We start from the raw sequence: 21,459 nt of genomic DNA on the forward strand, positions 1-21,459 counted from the left end.
CACCATGCAATGGGTCAGCTTAAACAATGGGAATTTATTGGCTCATGGTTTTGGGGCTAGGAAAAGTCCAAAATTGAGGCGTTTGGGGGTTGGCTGCTCGCCATCCTTGGAGTTCCTTAGCTTTTCCATCACATGGTGATATCCTCTTTTTTATTTTGGATTCTGTTGACTTCTGGCTTCTAGCTTCTTTTCTTTGCTTATAAGGACTTCAGCCACAACGGATTAAGGCCTACCCCATTCAGTTGGGGCCATACCTTAACTAATAACATCTTCAAAGGTCCTCTTTATAAATAGGTTCACAGTCACAGGCCAGGGGTTGGAACTTAAATGTGCCTTTTGTGGCTAGTCAACAGCCATCCCCCTGCCTGGGTCTGTGAGCACCTCAAGGTAACACATGCCTGATGTGGTTTCTGTGGCTTAGCTCCAGGGCATGGTATCTAATAGGTGCTCAGGGGTGTGTGGAATGAATGAGTGAGTGAATGAATGAAGTTCTATAGTAGATTCCTGGAAGTTCATTCAACTTAGAGATGGGCTTAGGTCAAATGCTGGTAAGAGGGCATCAGCTAATACAAGATTCCAATACTTCATCAAAACTCTGGCTCCTCTGACCACTTCTGGTAAGTTAACAATTAAGATAACCAGATTGTCTCAGCTTTGGGAGTTACTGGCAGCATACCTGGCTTTCTGTGGACCTGCTGAGCCCATGCCCTTGAGCATGCCCCCAGGAACCTGAGGTGTTGGTGAAGTGGCTGCAAAGCCACTGGTTGAGATTCCCATCTATGCAAAGCTGCGGGCTTATGCTGGAGGCCAGAGGTTGAAGCTGTGTGTAGAAGATGCTCTCTCTCTCTTACTCTGAAGTATTTCCCATGAACTCTGTTCTGCAGCCTTCCCTGACAAGTGGGCTATTAAGAGCCAGAACAAAAACTGCTCTGTGGCAGGATTCCCTGTACGCTTGAGGATGCTCCTTAGCCCCTGCTGGGTCTCACACCGCGTCCACCCGAATGCAGACGGACCTGATTTTCTTAAGGACTTTTAGCAACATGTGGTGGGGGTGGGGGTGGCACTCCTTTACCTTTACCTTAAGTGACCCTGGACTAGTCATTCCCAGGACCTGGAACATGATGATGGTCTGTGTAGGCCTAAAGCCCCCCTTTCTTTGGGTTCCATGATGATGACACTCATTCCCCTGCTGCTGGCAGAGACCTGGCTAAGGGAAAAGGTACCACAGCAGCCATGTTGCCCGAGGGACTGCACATGTGACTCCCTCCTTTAGTCCTTCCATGGGTACCCCTGAGGTGGGCGCAATAGAGCAACAAGAAGTAACCCTGGCTGTTCAGGGTCATGCAGAGCCTCTGACACTCCTCGGCCAGCCCCTAATTAGTAAACTGAGGACCTCTGCTGGGATTTGCCACCAGGCTGTTGGTGGCATCAAACAGGATGATGGTCACTCAGCACCAGGGACCCTGTTAAGGAAACTTTCCTAGCATGAGCAGCCCCCAACACGAGCTGCCCCTGGGGACCTGAATATCAATGGCATGTGGGTCTCCCAGGACTGTGCATTGTCATCCCCAGACATGAGCCTGCCAGACTCAAGGGCAAGAGGGCCACCTACAATTCTTGGCAGCAGGAGAGCACCAGCCCTGGGCAAGCTCCTGCTTCCGTCTACACCCCCCAGACAGGCTACAGTGACGCAGACAGGAGCAAAGGAAGTCTGTTTATTTATGCCAGTGAGCAACATGAGAGTAGAATACTTGGGGATTGAACCCTGTGAGTCAGAAGGACAAACAGTTCAACCAAGGGCTTTCCCTGAGATACGCCTTTCTCTTTTCCCAAACTACACCTTGCACAATTGAAGGTGGCTTACCCACGGATATACTGTTGAGGTCTTCAGATGGCTGCTGCGCTCTTCTTTCTAGCTATGTCCCCTGAAACGACCACTCCACCCACCCAGGGACACAGCAGTCACTGCTCTCTGTGGACTTTCACTGCAGTTAAGTATCAAAACAAAAGGAGCAATATGCTCTCCTCAGCATCTTTTACACAATCAGAGGTAAAGCAACCATTGGTTTCTGCCAGGGATGGAGTGTCTAACAATTACTTGATGACAAAGAAATAGTATGTTAAGAGGAAAGAACATGATTTCCAGAGCAGAATACATGCATGGTCCAGAGTTTACCAAGTAAACTGGAAGTTTTCACCCACAAAATACCTGACTTAAAAACTGGCCAATTCTGTCCAATATTCAATGTTAAAAGCAGTTTTAAAGTTGGGAAATTTCGGGTGGGCCATGGTGGCTCAGCAGGCAAGAACGCTTGCCTGCCATGCCAGAGGACCCGGGTTTGTTTCCCAGTGCCTGCCCATGTAAAAAAAAAAAAAAAAAAAGGGAAATTTCTTAGTTAAATGGAAAGCCAAGCTTCTAGCTCTCAATTCTTTTCTTGACATGGGCTGAAATATATATTGTGCCCAGTAAACTTCCCCAGATCAGTTTTTCAAAGCTAAGTTTTAAAATAATGCCAATTAATTCTAGATATGCATACATAATACACAGCATACACCTTTCATAGAGCAGGTTTTAAGACTCTATTTGAAACCTTAAGGATGCTTTAAAATGGACAGGCTCAGCTTTCTGGTCACATGAATACCTGAGTTAACAGAAGGTCATGGCCTGCTAATCAAAGCTCACAAACCCTTGTGGTTTTTTGTGGGTGAGACTCACAGCTGGCTTGGTTTTGACCATGTAACATTAGCAGGCTCCCAATTACTGTCGAGATAGACATGGAATTCACACAAAAAACAGGGTCTGATACATATGTGGTTTACAGACCCAGGCCCAATAATAACCATTTGATAGAAGTTTATGAGTAGCGGTGATTCGACTGGGATAGGGTTGTAAATTATGCCTCTTTATAAGCATATATAAAATGAGTATTACTGAAAGTCGAAGGTCAGCTTCCGGGGAGTCATGAACTCTTTCACAATCTCTTCTGTGACCTCCTGGCGCCGGGCCTGGTGATCAGCGATCAAGGGCTGCAGAACTTCTATAAGCGTCTTCTTGAGCTCACCGGTAAGCATGGCTCCACTGGTATAATCCTGCCAGGAAGGAGGCAGTCATGGTGAAGAATGATGCTGCGAGTCCCCAAGACCTCTCTGCCTCTCCTTTGCACCAGTTCAGGCCATGAGGCCCAAGCAGAGCGTGGTGCGTGGGCAGCGCTTATAAGCACAAGCCATTGTTATTGTTGCCGTAATAATACTTGGTACCTTAAACTATACTTTTCTTTAAACTACTAGATGCTGGCATGATGGGTAGCTAGTGTCCTCCATCATAGTGAAAGGAAGAATGGGGAGCCCAGGCCCATCCCCTGCCTGGGACAAAGCCCCCAAGCACACTAAACTAACCACTCGTCCTTTCACTCTTAGCAATAGCCAAAAAATATTTGCTGAAGATTTTTTCTTTTTCTTATTGTAAAAGTAATAAATACTCATTAAACAAACCAAACCACAAATAAGCAGAACGGTTAAAAAAAAAATCACTCTCAGTTCCAACATGTAGAATTGAAGACCACTGTTTACATTTTCTTTTAGATTTTTCTTCTGTGTTTTTACTTAAGCATAATTGATCTTACTGTGTTTTCAATCTGATTTCCTTTTTTCACTGTCATAGGCATATTTTCCCATGGCACTAAAATACTTTTTAAATAGTTCATGCCTGCATTATACTCTATCCCATAACAAAACAACTCTTATGTTGTATAAATAATCTGTCTTAAACTTTTTGTGATTATCATTTCCAACATCTTCGTGTGGAAAGCCTTTTCTGGATTCAGGATTAGTTCCTTGGAAAGGCTTTCAAGAATTGGACCATATGAAGCACAGGCTATAAATGCTGTCTGGGTTTTTTCCACGCACCACTGAACTACTTCCCAAGCAGCCATCCCTACAACTGTTCCTCATTGTTGTGTGTCTCCTGGCACCGACTGTAATCACTGGAAACACAGCCGCAATACAAAGCCCCGGCTAATTAACTGGGTAAAGATGGTGTCTTGATTTCATTTGTATTTCTTCAGTGATGGGTATAGTATACCTTTTGGTTTCATTACTAAATATACAACCATTTGTTTATGTTCTCTCTTGTGAACTATCTGTTCATGATGATTTTTAGCATAATTTTAATCTCATTTTGGCTGAGTTCCCAAGATCACATCCCGAGGAAGCCCCAGACAACTCTTAAGGCAGAGAATTCCAGTCCCATGGAGTGATCTGGATACCCAGGGCCTTGTGCCTCACCTGCTTGATCTGCTCGAGCTTGTCGTCATCCTCAAGGAAGAAGGTTAGGTACATGAAAGACACGTCCACCTCACAGTTGCCCCCAAACTGCCTGTGCTCCTCAACGGTGTCTCTTCCTCCAGAAAATGCATGCTTGTTGACCTGTACCGGCAAGAGTGCACCAAGACACATGAGTCAGTGCTGGCACCCTGTGTGTGGGAATTGGGGGCAGGTGTATAAGTGGTGGAATCAAGACTAGTGCTCTCCATGTATCAGTCTCCTGAGCCAGGGGAGGGCCAAAGCTTGGACAGTGGGGGAGCCCAACAAACCTATCCTTCTTTTTTTTTTTTTTTTTTTTTTTTTTTTTTTTTTTTTTTTTTTTTTAAGGAAAGACAGAGAGAAGGAAGGAAGGATAGAAGGAAGGAAGGAAGGAAGAAAGGGAAACATTTTTAAACATTTTCTTGTTTTATTGTATTCTGTTTCTCCGTTTTTGTTACATGGGCTGGGGCCGGGAATCGAACCGAGGTCCTCCGGCATAGCAGGCAAGCACTTTGCCCGCTGAGCCACCGCGGCCCGCCCTATCCTTCTTGCCAAGCCTGATGAGGGGCTTGTTGCAGGGAAGGGAGGAGGAAGAGAAGGGCAGACACAGGCGAATACAGTTGGGCAAGCCAAGGTTCTAATTGTGCAGAAATTTGGAGGAAATGTCCTAAATCCTTCAGAATAAGGACTTATGAAAGTCATCTTCGATGTAAAAAAGATGGCAAGGGAAAGGCAGCCTGCTTCCTGGAGCAGGGGGATGCTGCTTTAGAGGGGGGACAGAAAAGTAGAAATGTCCACGTAACGTGGCCTCTGCCTTCTTGCTACAGGAAAAAGAACAGGCCACAAAAACCAGGTTAAAAAGGGGAAGCAAAACGTATGCAAAGGGCCTGCAGGCAGGGCTTAATTTAAAAATACCCAAAGTTCAAATGTCTGAAGAAAGATTCAGGAACTAACAAAATGGGCTTTAGGAATTACTGATGATAATCTTAGATAAATTAGAAGCAAGAAGAGAGAAAAATAAAAGTCTGAAGACAGACAAAATTCCTTTGACACTCTTTCAAGCAGTATTTGAGAAATCTACTGTGTACAAATGCTATCCTAATTTTTTTTTTTTTAACGAGGAAAAGGAGGGTGAGTTGATCAATCATCATAGGACAATACATTTTTTAAGTCTCTCCAGAAGAATTCAAGGACAGGTTACTGGTTGGATAACTTGTCACCATCTACAAGCTGCTGACAAACATTAGGGGCAAAAGCATGAACGAGTTATGGTAAAGGAAACCCCTCTCTTAGGGACACCCACATCAACAGGCCAAGCCCTTGATCTTTTTTTTTTTTTTTTACATGGGCAGGCACCGGGAATCGAACCTGGGTCCTCTGGCATGGCAGGCAAGCATTCTTGCCTACTGAGCCACTGTGGCCCACCCCAAGCCTTTGATCTTGAGGCTTGCTCTTGTGAAACTATGTATGTAGCAGAGAAACTTAGCCTACCTATAGATAGATATGCTTAAGAGTTACTTCTGAAGGATCTCTTTTGTTGCTCAGATGTGGCCCCTCTCTCTCTTTAAGCCTAACTCTGCAAATGAAATCATTGCCCTTCCCCTTATGTGGGACATGACATCCAGGAGTAAGCATCTCCCTAGTGGTGTGGGAGATGATTCCCAGGGATGAGCCTGGCTCTGGCATTGTGGGATCAACAATGTCATCCTGACCAAAAGGGGGAAAAAAAGTGTAACAAATAAGGTTTCAGTGGCTGAGAGAGTTCAAATAGAGTTGAGAGGCTAGACTCTGGAGGTCACCCTTATGCAAGCTTCAGTTAGACATTGCTACCTACTATAACTTGCTAAACCCCAACCAAAACCATGCTTGCCAATCCAAAAGAACATGTAAGGCATTAGATAAGATTCTACAAAGTTTTGATGCACTAGGGTAATTTTCCAGAGACCTACAACCTCCAGATGGGTCCCTGGACCAGATAAGACCTGAAATACAGAGGGGCTAGCTAGGGTAGAACATCAACTAGTTCTACCCTCCTGTTCTAGTTTGCTAGTTGCTGGAAAGCAACACACCAGAGATGGACTGGCTTTTAATAAAAGGGGATTTATTTCATTAACATAGAGTTCTTTAGAGGAAAGGCAGCTAACTTTCAACTGAGGTTCTTTCTTACGTGGGAAGGCACAAGGTGATCTCTACTGGCCCTCTCTCCAGGACTCTGGGTTCCAACAAGTTTCCCCAGGGTGATTCCTTTCTGCATCTCCAAAGGCCTGGGCTGAACTGTGAGTGCCGAGATGAGGTAGGCTCAGCTGCTTTGCCTGTACTATGTTGAGCTCTCTCTTTTAAGCACCAGCCAACTAAATCAAACATCATTCATTGCAGCAGGCACACCTCCAAGCCAACTGCAGATGTAATCAGCAATAGATGGGGTTTACATGCCACTGGCTCATGTCCACAGCAATAGAACTGGCACCTTCAACTGGTCAAGGTGATACCTGAATCTAACTACCACACCCCCTATCCCATATTATTGATAGCCCTTCACAACATGAAAAAGTTAGAATGGGCATAGCCCAAATACTTCTGAATAATGGGAGAAAGATCAAAGGTGATGGTGGACTTAAACAGAGAAGATACTGTTTAACAAATGAGTATGACTGCTGAATCATTTATTGATATTTCTTTTAGTCTCCAGTATCTTAGAGTAGCTAGAAATAAAAACATAAAATTGTGGAATTGTAATCCGTACTAAACTTCTGAAATCTGTTCTATACCTAACTGTTGTGAAATGTTTGACATTTATTGGTTTTCTGTGTATGTTATTTTTCAAAGAAAAGAAAAAAAAACCTGTCTCTTTTTTGGCAGGGGCTTGCTAAGCATTTGGTTGGGGCAAGCAGAAGTCACTGTGGACCTGTGGGCAAAGCAAGGCCTTGTACAAAGGTGAGCTGACACTAGGCTGAATGGTGGAGAGGACTAGGAGGCTGCCAGAATAAAGTAGAACTTAACTGTTCTTTTCCATAAAGAAAAAGCCACCTAGTGTTGAGCTATTCTGCGGTCCAAGAACCCTGGGCAGACATCATGTGTCTGTTGGGGAAACAGGTGAAGAGGTTGGCCCTGCCCCTCAATGGACACCACTGTCATTAGACTCTGAAGATAGGCCTGGCCACCACTGGGCAGGAAGCAGGGATGAACTTCACTGTCAGGAAGAAAGTCTTTGGAAAGTCTCACACGCTTCAAGGGCTAGTTTTTAAAAAAGATATAAAAGGGGGTGGTGATTTAACACTACTGAAATGAATACTTGAAAGCAGTCAAAATGGGAGATTTTGTGTTGCAATCTGTTACCACAATTAAAATAATAATAATAAAAAATTCTGAGGAAAGATGATTTCTGGTATAGAATTCTACACTCAGCCAAGCTATCAACTCTGGAAGAAGGACTATTACAGACATCAGAAACATGCCAACATGCCTTACAATATGCTCTCCCAGAAAGCTACTAAAAGATTGACTCCAACAAAATGAGGGAGGGTATAAAAAAAAAGACATAAGGAAAGACATAAGATATAGACAACTGGTGCACAACACAGGTGAGAGAAAAAGAGAGGTCCTTGCAAGCCTCAGTGGAGCCTAGGGGTTAGCAGAATGAGCCTCAAACTGATGAGAGAGGCAGCGGACAGGCCCCAGTTCTAGCGTTTTCAGTCAGTCACATTTGGAGGACTGCCAGGGACCTCCCATAGCATGAAGGCCCTGCCCCTGATGGTGGAGGAGGAAGATTCCTGGTAGCTCTGCTGTAAGTGTGAAGCTCCAGCCAAGAGGGGAGTGTATCAGAAGGACCCAGGAGGATATCTTCAAGAAGGTAAAATTGATATAATACTCAAAATATCCTCACTTACTGAAACAGTACACAAACAGAAGAAATATCAAAGTGAGAGATACATAAGAAATAATTAAACAAAAAGAAAAGCAATTATTAACTCTAGGGAGAACATAAAGTTGCCAGGAAGTGAGAATTAACAGAGTTTACATTTACTTGCATTAGTCATGAAAAAAGAAATGCTCAAATACAGAAGCAAAAACAGTTACTAAGTAAATACATTGGAAGAAAAAGCAATGAGAGGAGACAGAGAGAAGAATTATTAACTATTGTATCAGCCACTGTGTGCTGCAAGAGACAATGCTGAAAACGGGAAAATCACTAAACAGTCATAAGGCATGGTATTTAGAGATACAGAAGTAAAAGTCCTAAGAACCAGGCAAAAACATTGAAAGTGGCAAGTCTAGGGAGGCAGAAACTGGGAAAAGACATAGAAAACTACTATTTTTCATGAGAAATCTTGCACATGTACTTGACTTTAAATTATGGGCCTCTGTAAGTTTGACTAAAATATCTGTATGCACACCAAGGGCTCTAGAACAGTTCCCAGCTCCAGTCTGCAAGAAGGGAAAGAAGGAATTGTGCATCTCCTGCATGCCTGCTCAGGTTCCCTGTACCATCCACACTCCTCTCAGAACTCGGAAGCACCTTGCCTAGTTTCAGGTACACAGCAGGTGTGCCTAAAATGGTCACTATTATCATCATTACAAACATTTAATCCCCAACACCCTGATGAACTCTGGTTGCTTTTTCTGTTTCACTGGTGAAGCAAAGAGAATTAGCATATCACGAACCTGCTTTATGTTGCATGGTAAGTGGAAGAGCTGGGTTCTGAACTTGTGCCTGCCTGACTCTTCCTGGTACACCCAGCTTCTAGCTGGGGGCCCAAAAAACTTGAATCTTACATCAGTCTCATGCTCATGCTCATCCTGGCCTGTCCTCAGTTATAATACTGCAGGACCAGTTTACAGGCCTAATTTGCAGGAACCAACAGTAAAATGGATCTGGATTACAGTGGAGAGCAGTCTTGGTGGGGCCCAGAATCCAAAATAGCAGAAGTGGGTGAGAGGCATCCAAACCAACAGTAGTTCATGTAGCAGAAAATAATGCAAAGGAGGATGTCTAGTTTGAGGGACAAGAAGTTGATTCAAGCACAGAATTTGAAGAGTTTGTGAGCTACAGCTGCTCTAAATCCAACGGGCCAGCACAGCTAGCCTGCAGGAGATTCTCTGGGGTAACAGACCACACTGCTCTTGGCCTGGACTGGACCCTGCAGCCTGGCCAGCCCTGGTGTTGGCACTAAAGGGTCCTGTGATCAGGAATTACACATGGGGGCCCTGCTGGCAGACTGTTATGGACATACATTCCTGAGAAGAGGAGATTCTATGCTTAGAAGGGCAGTTTGTGGAAAAAGTTTCTGACTGATTCAGTGGGGTCTGAGTAGGCCTGTCTGACAGCCCCAGGGAAGCATGTTTTGGCCTAAACTATGGAGGAACTGTCCAATTATTCTCTTTTGGAATTAAAATCTTAAGTTTGGGCTGCACTCTATAGTTTACAATTTTTATATGTCATCTCACATAAGCCCCACCTCAAACCTGAGGTCAGTATGACTTCTCCCACTTCACCAATGCCTGGACAAGCAGTTAAGTGGCAGGGCGCAGACAACCCTGGGCTCCTAACTCTAAGTCATGGGAAGACCCAGGCAGGGGCAGACCTAGGTTGCCAATCTGGTCCCACCACTGCCCAGCTGTGTGGAACTCTCTTGAGTCATGAATCCCTTGTCTACAGAATGGATGCAGCCTCCTGGCATGGTCTTTGGGTTTAAAGGACAGCACACAGGCTAACACTCAGCACAGTACTAAGCCTGGCCTGGCAAGCAGCAGGGACAAGACAGTAAAGTTAACTGGGCCACCAGAACTGCTCCAGCTACTATTCTTGGGAAGAGGTAGAGCAGATAGGCTCCTCCTCTGTTGTGTGGAGATTCTGATTCTGGGGTTGAAGACAGGTACGGAGATTGAAAATGAGGGCGTGGGCCTGCCCTGTTCTGCCCACAGCTGCTCATGGCTCCTGGTAACCCATGGCATATCCCTGTGGCTCCTTGGCCTCAAGCTCACAGGACAATGAAAATTGTCCCAGAGCCACAAATGACCTTTTTAAAACAACTTCTCATAAACAAGATCATACAATACTACTTCTCTGCTGGAGGGAACAGGATTTCCCTTTCCCTCTCCTGTACTCCATGCCTGTAAGTTTCAAAGCAAGAAGTGAAAGGGAAAGAAAAATTTCCACTTTTTATGCCAGCTTTCATCTGAGCAGGGGAATGAAATGGCTGCAGCCATTTTTTGGAAGGAAGTTTTCATGTTCAGGATTTCCCGATTGTCAACCAGAAACTGCTTGGGACTTTCCAGAAGGGCCTGGGACCTGGCAGTGGCCCAGTGGCTGCCTTGTACACCTCAGATAGTTCCCATGGTTCCTGCTGCAGGCTCCTAACTTGCACACATGCGCCGGGGTCCACAATAAAACGTCTGCAGCTTCCTGTCACATTGAGGGGATTAGAGAGGTATCAGCACTTCACTACGAAACAACAGAAACCAGAAAAATAAGGGCACTCAAACCAATTTCTATTTCTAGTTTCTTCAATGACAGGACAAACATTTCCTGAGGATCTATGGCATGCCAGGCCAGGATTAAAGGGCATTTATCAGTCCCACGGTTCTTAGTGAGACTCGTCCTTGGTGAGAAAACCTGTCCTGAATCCCCACTGCAATAATGGCTGCTTAAGGGCCAAGAAAACAGCTTTGTCCACTTCTGGCACTGAGATCTTGGTCAAATTGGTGATCCAATAAGCTTCATTTTTTTTCAGAAACACCACCGCCTCACAGTGAGAATTCAATTCAGAACGCATAAAGCATCTGACCCAGCACAACTGGTGCTCAGAAACACACATTTTATCTTCTCAGAAATATACTTTCTCTTCTATTGTTAATAACATCTACATTAAAATGATAACTTTATAGAGAAAATTATTAGCTAGAACTCTGCTTCTGGAACAGGGTGCTGGTAAGAAAAGCAGAAAGGGAAGAAAAGAAAAAAATTTAAATTTTTACCTAAATGAAAGAACACAACAGAGCAAATTCACCTGCTCTTTGGGAATACGGACATGTAAAGAGTACTGTGATTGACCTAGAGTTGTCCTCCCTGTGGGAGTCAATGCTGAAGGGCTGAAGTCGTGTGTGAGTGAGTGTGAGAGCGAGAGTGAGCAAGTGTCTGTCTCGTTCCCACTACAGGCACTGCTCACCTTGGTCTTGATCTGCTTGGCAGTGTCCGTGAGGAAGATGGAGGAGTTGGGGTCGCTGGCACTCATCTTGGTCTGGGCTCCCTGCAGGGCAGGGAAGAAGGTTGAGTGGAGCAGGGCTGGTTTAGGGTAGCCAATCCGGGGGGCAACATCTCTTGTCATTCTAAAGTAAGGGTCCTGCAGGGAGAGAGGGGTTTGATGAGAAAGTTGGTACAAACAGACCTTCACAGGAAACTTTCGCTCAAGCTTTCCTCCTCCCTTAACTCCTTTAAAAATCCTCTTGTCAATGAAGAACACAAGGTACCTCTCTGCAAATGCCCCTGTTCTCTGCAAATGCCCCTGTTCTACATTCTGACCTGGTCAATGGCACACGGGATGAGGCACTGGATGTCCGACCTGTCTTTGAAGATCTGTGGGAAGGAATTGCTGAAGGAGGGAGCAGCCTGGATAGCAGGAAAACTAATCTTCCCTGGAAGAGAAGGAACAGATATTTTTACATGAGACCAGTTACTGTTTTTGATAATTATCCTAATTAAAGGAATTAGCAAAAATTAGATTCTCCCCCATTATGAGAGATAATCATTGAAGAATTTCTGAAAAATAAAGCAGAAAGAACAAAATCCATGACCCCACTCTCCAAAGATATTTGTGTCTCCTTCTAGCCTCTATTTTTGCTCTATGGATTTTAGTTGTGATTATATTTAGTTTTTCCTTGCCTTTTTTCTTTTTTTTTCAAACTAACATTTTACCACATAATTATTAAATATATTTAACCCTCTAAATGTACCAGTTTTTGTTTGCCCATTGGGAACTTAGGTTGTTCCCTATCTTTAATTATAGATCATGATGAATATCTTTGCACAGGGAATTGTTTTTAACATTTTGAATATTGTTGTTATTTGTTTAAATCTATAAAAGTAGAATTACTAGCCAAAGGTCATGGCTCTTCTCTGAGTCCTGACGTAGGGTGCAGAGCCAGGGTGCACCTGGCACAGCACTTGGTAAGCTCTATGGGCTCTTGGGCCCTGCAGCTGGCCAGGCACACTCTTGACATTGTGCAGCCCACACAGAGACTCTGCTGATCTGGCGCCAGCAGCACTATAGGGTGGTTACCGGCTGCTACTTCTCTTCTTCCCCTGAAAGTCCTATCTCTTTGATATTCTCCTTGAGGTGTTCTCTGCCCATTTCCATGGGCCCATCTCTCTCTGGGATTACCAAGTGCCTTGTGGCCATTGTCACCCCCACCATCTAAGCCACAAAGCAGCAAGGGCCATTCTTGGGTACTGAGGGCCTAAGCCAGCTCATCTGCTTCTCACAGCTCTATGGAGAAGCTTCCATGCTTAAGCTCATTTTACAAATGTAGAAATTCAGGCTCAGACCATTTAAACCACTTTTGAAGCTAGTACCAGTGAGAGGTCGAGCCAGGACACAAATCCAGGTCTCTCCAGAGCAAAGTGTGTGTGCTCTTTTTTCACTATGTAATGTTGCCTCCCTCAAAAGCTCAATATGGCCTCCCTGTGATACCATTCTACTAGATGTTAGAACCACAAGAACAAAAATCTCTTTTCAAAAGTCCAGTTTATGCTCTGATTGTCAGGAATGACTCTGACTGAAACATAAAAAGAAAAGGGTTTTACTTATGTTAAAAAAACTTCCCCCCAAGGGCATCTGTCTCAGTACACAGCCCTGGATGCTCCTAAATGACAAGCTCCTAAAATGTGTTCCTAATAAGCTAGGCAGTCAAGAATGCCCTGGAGGCGTGTCCTGGTGAGCTGGCCCAGGTTGGCAGCATTAGTGGAAGGCCCACTAGGCTTGGAGACAAGCGCCAAAAATAACGGGGAGGGGACCAGAAGACCCAGCCACTAGTTTCAAGGAGGTAACAGTGTAAAAGGAGAAGGCCAATGAAGAGACCTGGAAACATAAGGACAGAGGCATAAACACATGCAGAGACTTGGGGAGGGAGGCTCTGGAAGGTCTCCCACCAAGCCCCTCACCTTTTTTGTGGGGAAACAAGGAAGATAAAAACTTGCAAGTTCCTGACCCATGTAAGCGGGAGATCTGCTCCTGAAGCACCACCCTTGTGCCTCCATCACAGGCTTTCCCTTGTACTAGGTCCCCACTCATACATTTTAAAATTTAGAAAAAAATAAGGACTTTGGAATTCCTGAACTTGCTCATGGAGTCCCAGTGCAGGGATATAAGTCATCTTTCCTTTTCCCTTTCTTCTAAACCTTAAAATGGTCAATGAGGAAGGAGACAAACTTGTAACCTGAAGTACAGCTTCACACGTTCAAAAGTGGTCGAACGCATTACATTAGCTCCTTCTGTTCCAGGAAGAAATCCATGTTTAATGTTGAAAAAGACAAACTGCAATTGTGAACATCTCAGAGAAGGTACAAATCCCTGCCTGGGTGGACACTGAACATTTAAATCTAGTCTCCTGTGTGGGTACTTTCACCTGTGCAAAGCATTGGCACCCTCTTCTGAACTCTGCTCCTCTTCATAGGGGTGGGAATTCTTACCAATGCAGTCACTGTCGGTGAAGCCAAAAATGCCTTTCACCTGGTTGAAGGTAACGTGCTTCTGAATCTTCACCACATTCTTATAGAAGCCTGGGCTCATCCTGCAAAGACAGTTAGAATTAATACCTAAGCCCAGAAAGTGGCATTCATTGTGGACAGAGCAGCAGAGGACAAAACTCGAAGGCAATAAGGTATGGCACAGGCCAGACCCCAGGCAAGGATGCAGACTGCAGGGCCACACTGTGGGCAATGAGGGGGACAGGGAAGGTGCTGAGGACCCATCTGTTAGCATGGATGCCTACAGTAGGCTAAGCAGACACACTTCTGGCCTGTAGTGCTGACCAGGAAAGGAGGACATCAGAGTGGGAATGAAGCTGAGAGGATGTGCAAATGAGGAGAAAACATAATCGTATTCCAAGTCTCACTGGCTGACACTGAAATTCTGCTGGGGTCAAAAATTAAGTATGCCGTGGTGCTTCCAGTTTGGAAGCACCAAGAGAACTTTTCTGTTGGGACAGAATGTGTTGTGGGAGACTATCCACCCTGCTGACAGGTGGAGTATATGGAAAGAGACTGATGGTCCCAGGAAGGAAGAAATTTATCTCAGTGCAAACAGGGCCTCCAAGCACAAGCCACTGTTTCCTCCTTTAACATGGGACAGCTGAGTTGTTTGGGCAGGACTGACCCCACCCCCAACAACTGGGCTGGGCCAAAGTGGCAGATCAAGCAAATAGACTCTCTTCTGGATGGTGAGAGGTGGATTCAAGGCTTGGATCTGTGGCAGCCATTCTATCATCATGAGGAGCCAGGCTGAGGACACATAGAGAGGGCAGATTCAGAGTGTTTCTTACACTGCATCTTTTGACCAATATATTCAGCAGCTTTCTCTTGTGGCCCTGCCATGTGCCAGGCAGTGAAGGATCAAAAGGGAGAAGAGGGAGAACTCCTGCTTGGGTGCTGGCTTGTGTGTGTGTGGGGTTGTGCTAGGGGCCTGGAGTACCTTCACTCTGCCTAACTCCCCTTGGAGGCTGATGAACTTTCCAGCCATCCATATGAAAAGACTACCAGGATGGCCACTGCCACCCTGGGGAGGATGAAAGGGGTCATGCAAGCAAAGCTGCTTTTTTTATTTTACATAAATAAAACCTCTATTTTACATAAAAGTTAAACCTCAAAGAGGTTAAGGGTCAAGATGACAGACATAGTGACGTCTGGCCCCACAGCCTGTGCTTTTTTTTTTTTTTTTAACCACATCTCACAGGTCTCTGAATTTAGACTTTGGGTATGGAATGAGAACTATTGAATATCTGTGAGGAGGGGGAAAGAATGTTGGATTCCTGGGCTGGGGGCCACACGAGGTGGGGAGTCCCAAAAGGTCAAGAACACTGTACTTGTGTCTGTCTCAAGTCAAGGAAAAATGGGGGGATGCACTGCTCTGTTGAATAAAAATGGTTTTCACTGAATAGCCTGGAGACATTCGAGCCCTGAGGGTGCTGGAGATCATGCTTCAGGTTCCATGCTCAGGACCAGAAATGTGGGACGACGGGGTGGCAGGAAGATGTGTCCCATCACAGATTTTTTCCCTTGCTACTATGCTTCAATCCAAAGAGAGGGTGGAGGCTGGCTCTGCTTTATTTCCAGCCCCTGAAAACCATGAAGAAGATTTATTAAGGTAAAGACAGAGATTCTGAGTTAAATCTCAAGAAAGAAAAATAAATTTCTCAACTGTTTAGTAGAAGCAGCTCTTAAATAAAAGGCACAGGACATATGAAAATAGGATTTAATTTTTAAAATGTCTTTCCTAATTTTAAGTCCAACTTGAAATGCCTTTCTGAGAAAAGATGTTATAGAGCCTTTTGGTTTGCATATTGTCTGAGTTTTCACTTTCATTCCACATTCAGAAGGAAAAAGGAAGTTTCTACTGAGCAAAAATGAGGGCGACTAGGAGTTAAACTGCCGTTGCCCAAGAGGCGGCTTGTGAAACTTGCCACAAACCCCCGTGTTCTCTCAAAATGTGTTGAAAGCAGGGTTGGTCACCTGGTAATCTTTTTTTTTTTCTTTCATTGGTCAAGAAATTTTAATAGATGTTTCTCCAAAAATACATGTAAATGACCATAAGCACATTAAAAGATTCTCAACATCATTAATCTTTAGGGAAATGCAAACCGAAACCACTATGAAATACCACTTCATACCCACTAAGACTGCTATGATCATAAAGATGGGCAATAACAAGTGTTGGTAAATATATGGAGAAATTGAAACCTTGCACATACAAGGAGGTTCACAGAGGTTCTCCAGAACACTATAGGAGAGCAGTCAAGTGATGCCTGGGGCAAGGGATTGCTGGTTGCAAGACACAGAGTACAATATCTGGGACCATGAAGAAACTATTTTCTAAGGAAGAGGGGACACCAGGAATCCTATGTGCTGGTTTGAAAGGATGTATGTTCCCGAGAAAAGCCATGTTTTAATCTAAATCCCATTTCATAAAGGCAGAATAATCCCTATTTAATACTATAAGTTTGAAACTGTAATCAGATAATCTCCATGGAGATGTGATTTAATCAAGTGTGATTGTAGAGCTGGATTAGGTGATGACCTATCTCCACCCATTTGGGTAGGTCTTGATAAGTTTCTGGAGTCCTATAAAAGGGAAACATTTTGGAGAATGAAAGAGATTCAGAGAGAGCAGAGCAGAATGACATAGCCACGAGAAGCAGAGTCCACCAGCCAGTGACCTTTAGAGATGAAGAAGGTAATGCCTCCTGGGGAGCTTCATGAAACAGGAAGCCAGGAGAGAAAGCTAGCAGATGATGTCGTGTTTGCCACATATCCTTCCAGATGAGAGAGAAACTCTGACTGTGTTCATCATGTGCTCTTCCACTTGAGAGAGAAACCCTGAACTTCATTGGCCTTCTTGAACCAAGGTATCTTCCCCTGGATGCCTTCGATTGGACATTTCTATAGACTTGTTTTAATTGGGACATGTTCTCGGCCTTAGAACTGTAAACTAGCAACTTATTAAATTCCCCTTTTTAAAAGCCATTCCATTTCTGGTATATTGCATTCCAGCAGCTAGCAAACTAGAACACCATATAAATGGGAAAATTCCTAGGGCTACATAAAAATGGTCAAGATAAGACACATATGCAGAAAGGATCAAGCAGGTCCCTATGCTTTGGCTTGTAACTATCTCTAAACTCATTGTATGGATAAATGAGAGCACTCAAACACAAAAATCTGCCAAGACTGGGAAAGGTGTTTTTCTGTTTTTAACAACTTTTCTTCCTCTCCTTCTCTTGCTTCTTTTTCTTTTCCTTCCCCTCCTTCTTCTTCCTTAGCTCCTTTGGACAGCATGGCAGACATAAGCAGGAGCACTAGCACCAGTGGCTGTGCCAGCCCTGCAGGGACCTGGATACCCTGCCCCAGCAGCAGCTTTGCTTGCACAACCCCTTTCATCCTCCCCAGGGTGGCAGTGGCCATCCTGGTAGTCTTTTCATATGGATGGCTGGAAAGTTCATCTGCTCCCATCATGCATCCATCCACTGAAGCATCTTCATGGACTTATCATTATATGCATTTATTTCTGTTTTTCCCTGACATACAAGCTCAGTGAAGCAGGGACTTTGTCCATCTTGCTCACTGCTGTGTTCTCAGGGTCTGGAAGGGCACCTGTCCCAGGGAGGCCCACCATAACTATCTGTTTTATCAGCTTAGTTGGGAGGAGGGTCACCCATCACCTGTAGCAGTTGTAGCAGAGGTGAAGCCCGGGGTGTTGGGGAACAGAAAAGGGGCATCTAAATCAGGCTATGGGGAAGGGAAGCTGCCAGGAAAAGGTGTTGTGTGATCATGCATTTGGAAGAAAGTAGAGGAATAAGCCAAGCTGGCAGTGGTGGGAAGAAGGGATAGAATGGAAATTTTAGGCAGAGAAAGAATGCACAAAGATGTGGGATGTAGAACTGCAACTGCTCCATCTAATTGGAGATGGCAGTGACCTTGGAGGGGTACATAAAACATATCCTGACAGGGCTTGTGTGCTAAGTGAAAAGGGAGAGCTATACCTGAAGATGATGGAGAACTAGGAAAGGGAAGCAAGTGAGTTTTAGAAGGATCACTGGGAAATAGGGGAATTCAGAGGACATACTGGGCCAGGGTGGGTTGAGGAGAGGTTGCACAAAATGCTGCCAGTCACTGTGCCACATCAGCAGCATTGCCTGGCTGTAAAACAGCAGTAGAACCCATAGGGTCCAAGCTGAGGTTCAGTCAGTTTAATCAGGTTATTTCAAGAAAAGGGTTGAGAGAAGTAAAATAAAAAAGTGCCATGAAAATGATAAAAATGACATCTATGATCTCATCTCATGCCATTCCACGGGTGACTACAATGCCTCTACGCTTACACGGTAGAAACAAAAGAAGTGATTTAAAAATAAAATCTAATAGTAAAACTAGAAATTTAATTCTTTCATTAGCTGGTAGAAAGGCCAGATTTGATTATGAGGGCATCCATTTTTCTCAATGGATATAAAGCTATAGTCAGCCTTAAGTATTTCCAAGAGTGAACATCTAGGGAAATGGTAATCAGCAAGCTCCTTTGCACTTCCTGCTTCCACAGCCCCTATGTCACTCTGTCATGCCCTCTCTTGGCCTGGTTACTAATCATGAGATAAGATGTATGAAAGTCCTAGCTTAGAGAGTGGCCTGGAAGAAATAAGCAACAGTGTAAGATGGAGTCTGAGTTTGGCATATCAAGTGTCCCTTGGAATTGCCAGAGTCTCAAGGGGGAGGGGACAGACCCACATCTTAGGGGCTATAGTAAATAACTGTTGTGCTGAATAGCATTTTTCTTGTGGTCATTGACCAAAGTCTTTTTTTTTTTTCCTAACAGACTCCTTAGTGGTCATTTGGTCTAGAGTCCAAGACCTGAGAAGTTTAAATTCAAGGAATTGGGGATAACATTTCAGAATGAAATAGTTTTGGTATACCAAGTAAAAAACTATGCTGTGAGCTAGGTGAGTCTTTTTTCTCTGTGAAGAAGACAGTATACTGAGAAAGAGAAAGATAACCTAACCGTGCAAGACTGAATATCCTTACAAGGAAACTACAACACAGAAGTACTTCTCTGTCACAACTGAATAAGAAAATCTGAAATGTCATCATGCTATACTCAGGTATACAGACAAATTTTAAATTGCCGTAAATACGAAGGCAAAAGCTGCATCTTTAAGATGCTGGCATGACTTCATCCTTTATATATAGCTTTCCACTTTCAATACTAATGCAATATATTGGTAAATAAACCAGATAATAACTTTAAGTAAAGGAAGAAAAACATTTACCAAGCTTAAGACCATTTTGGATGTTACTAATTTAGCTAAGGTCACTGATGCTTGACAACTCAATCCATTTATTTAAAAGGTAGCCAAACATTGGCTCCTTACCCCATGTAGTCAAGGTCTGAGAAGATGAAAGTCTTCTTTATGTCAAAGCCACAGGCAATAATGTCCTTGGCATTCTCTACGGCATAGCCGTAGGCTTGGTCCAGGGTCAGGTCCTTCCACAGGTACTTCTCATCGTCTGTCATCTGGATGACCAAGGGCACATTAAACACATCCTGCAGCCACCTATGAAAAACAGGGCAAAAAAACTAACATTTCTCTTCTCTTGCAAGTGAAACCACAGTTCCTACTTACAATGGATATTAAAAGTTCCTTGCCTACAAAAACCACATGATCTTATCATGCCATGAGTTTGACTGTTAATACTGCCAAGGACCACTGCGATGGTTAGGCTCTTCTGTCAACTTGGCCAAATGATTATGCCCAGTTATCTGGTTAGGCAAGCACTAGCCTGACCATTACTGCAAGGATATGTCATGGATGGTTGATTAAATCATCCGTCAGTTGACTGTATCTATGTTCAACCAAGGCCTCTCCCCACAACCAGATAATTCAATCAGTTGAAGGCTTTTAAGGAAGAAGAGAGACTTTTTTTAGTGTTTCTTCAGCCAGCGAGCTTCTCCTGTGACATCTGTCCAGACCTTTCATCAGAGTGGCCAGTTTCACAACTTGCCCTATGGATCTTGGACTCTTCTATTCCCATAGTTGCGTGAGACAACTTTGTAAGTCTCTTATTTGCAGCTCTTTCCTGCTGGTTCTGTTTCTCTAAAGAACCCTGACTAACACAACCAACACTGCTTGATGAAGGGGGCCCAGAGGAATAGGACTTTACCTGTCTTATTTTTAAGCCTTATTAAAATTTTATGAGTTAGGTACTATTATTCTCACTTGCAGATGTGGAAACAAAGGCTCAGAGAAGTACCTTGCCTACCTCATGGACAGTGAAGAGGACAGGAGGTGAAATCTGCCTTATTCCAAAATCAGGCTTCTGCCATCACACCACATCCTTCTAAGTGAGTCCAGGGATACACAGTAAACAGAAGCAGTACTAGCACCAATTCTATAATAACCTTGGTTGCAAACATGAATTAGTACTGTCTTGGTAGTTCTAAACATGGTTTATAACATTTCAATTCATGAAGCAATTCAAACATGAGACAATTCAAACAATGCAATACTCACTTTGTGAAAATAAATGGGATGAGGTGACCAACGTGCATGGCTTCAGAAGAAGGGCCCCTGCCAGTGTACAGATAAAATGGCTTCTTATTTTCATAGGCATCGAGTACTTGATTCATATCTCTAAAGGAAAAAGGACAAAATAGCGTGAGTTTTCCAGAAAAATATCATGGAACTAATATTCACTCGGAAATAAAAAATAAAGACAGGAAAAAAACCCCAACATGGGTAAGAGTTACAGCTGGTTATCATTCATTCTTATGATACAAAAATGATGGAAATAGCTAATGAAACGGTTTCTCCTGTGACTGGTTGTTTTAAACGGACATACAGGTTTGGAATATGTTTAAAAGATGGATACAACTGGGCAGCCAACTGAACTCTTTTGGAATCCTTCTAAAATTCAATGCTGACACACCTGCTTTATTCTCTCCTGGGAGTGACACAGGGAACACTGCCTGTTCCTTGTTTAGAATCACCCTGCCCTGAGACTCTGGGGGCTTGGTTAGGGAATTTAGAGGATTTCACATAGTCCTAACGTTAAGGACTGTCCCCTAAGAGTTTGGAGGTGATGCAGCTCCAGCTGGAGATTTGATTTGGGCTCCCTCAGCCAGGTTGGGAATAGGGATTTTCAATGGGGAGTCATTCTGGAGTTAGTCATACTATCCCAGGCGCCTGGGATCCACAGACAATGCACACAAGGGGCTTTCCTTCATGGCGTTGCATCAAAACCACCTGGTTGGGCTTTTCCTAAATTATACCTGCCTGGGCCCCACCTCCAGAGATTCTGGGGCTGAGATGAAGTCTGAGAATTTGTTATTTTAAAAGTTCCCTGAGTGATCCCAACATTCAGCAGGGTGGGAAGCCATCATTCTAGGGTATGGGTGTTCTTTG

The 21,459-nt window shown here is 44.0% G+C and overlaps 1 protein-coding gene across 10 annotated transcripts in view; it reads right to left on the reverse strand.

Annotated features, from left to right (window-relative positions):
- Positions 1 to 1,698: 1,698 nt before the first annotated feature.
- The window catches only part of WARS1 (tryptophanyl-tRNA synthetase 1), a 36,963-nt gene continuing 17,202 nt past the window's right edge, over positions 1,699 to 21,459 (reverse strand). For all 10 annotated transcript variants that reach the window (XM_077123553.1, XM_077123547.1, XM_077123557.1 and 7 more), the window contains 7 exons: positions 20,569 to 20,688; positions 19,429 to 19,611; positions 13,988 to 14,088; positions 11,822 to 11,934; positions 11,469 to 11,642; positions 4,285 to 4,425; positions 1,699 to 3,090 (listed from right to left, as the gene is read on the reverse strand). In XM_077123553.1, the coding sequence (XP_076979668.1) occupies positions 2,929 to 3,090; positions 4,285 to 4,425; positions 11,469 to 11,642; positions 11,822 to 11,934; positions 13,988 to 14,088; positions 19,429 to 19,611; positions 20,569 to 20,688 (994 nt within the window). In that variant the 3' untranslated portion in view covers positions 1,699 to 2,928. The remainder of the gene's footprint in view (positions 3,091 to 4,284; positions 4,426 to 11,468; positions 11,643 to 11,821; positions 11,935 to 13,987; positions 14,089 to 19,428; positions 19,612 to 20,568; positions 20,689 to 21,459) is intronic.

Source organism: Tamandua tetradactyla, chromosome 12 (assembly GCF_023851605.1).
Source record: "Tamandua tetradactyla isolate mTamTet1 chromosome 12, mTamTet1.pri, whole genome shotgun sequence".
Classification (NCBI taxonomy): domain Eukaryota; kingdom Metazoa; phylum Chordata; class Mammalia; order Pilosa; family Myrmecophagidae; genus Tamandua; species Tamandua tetradactyla.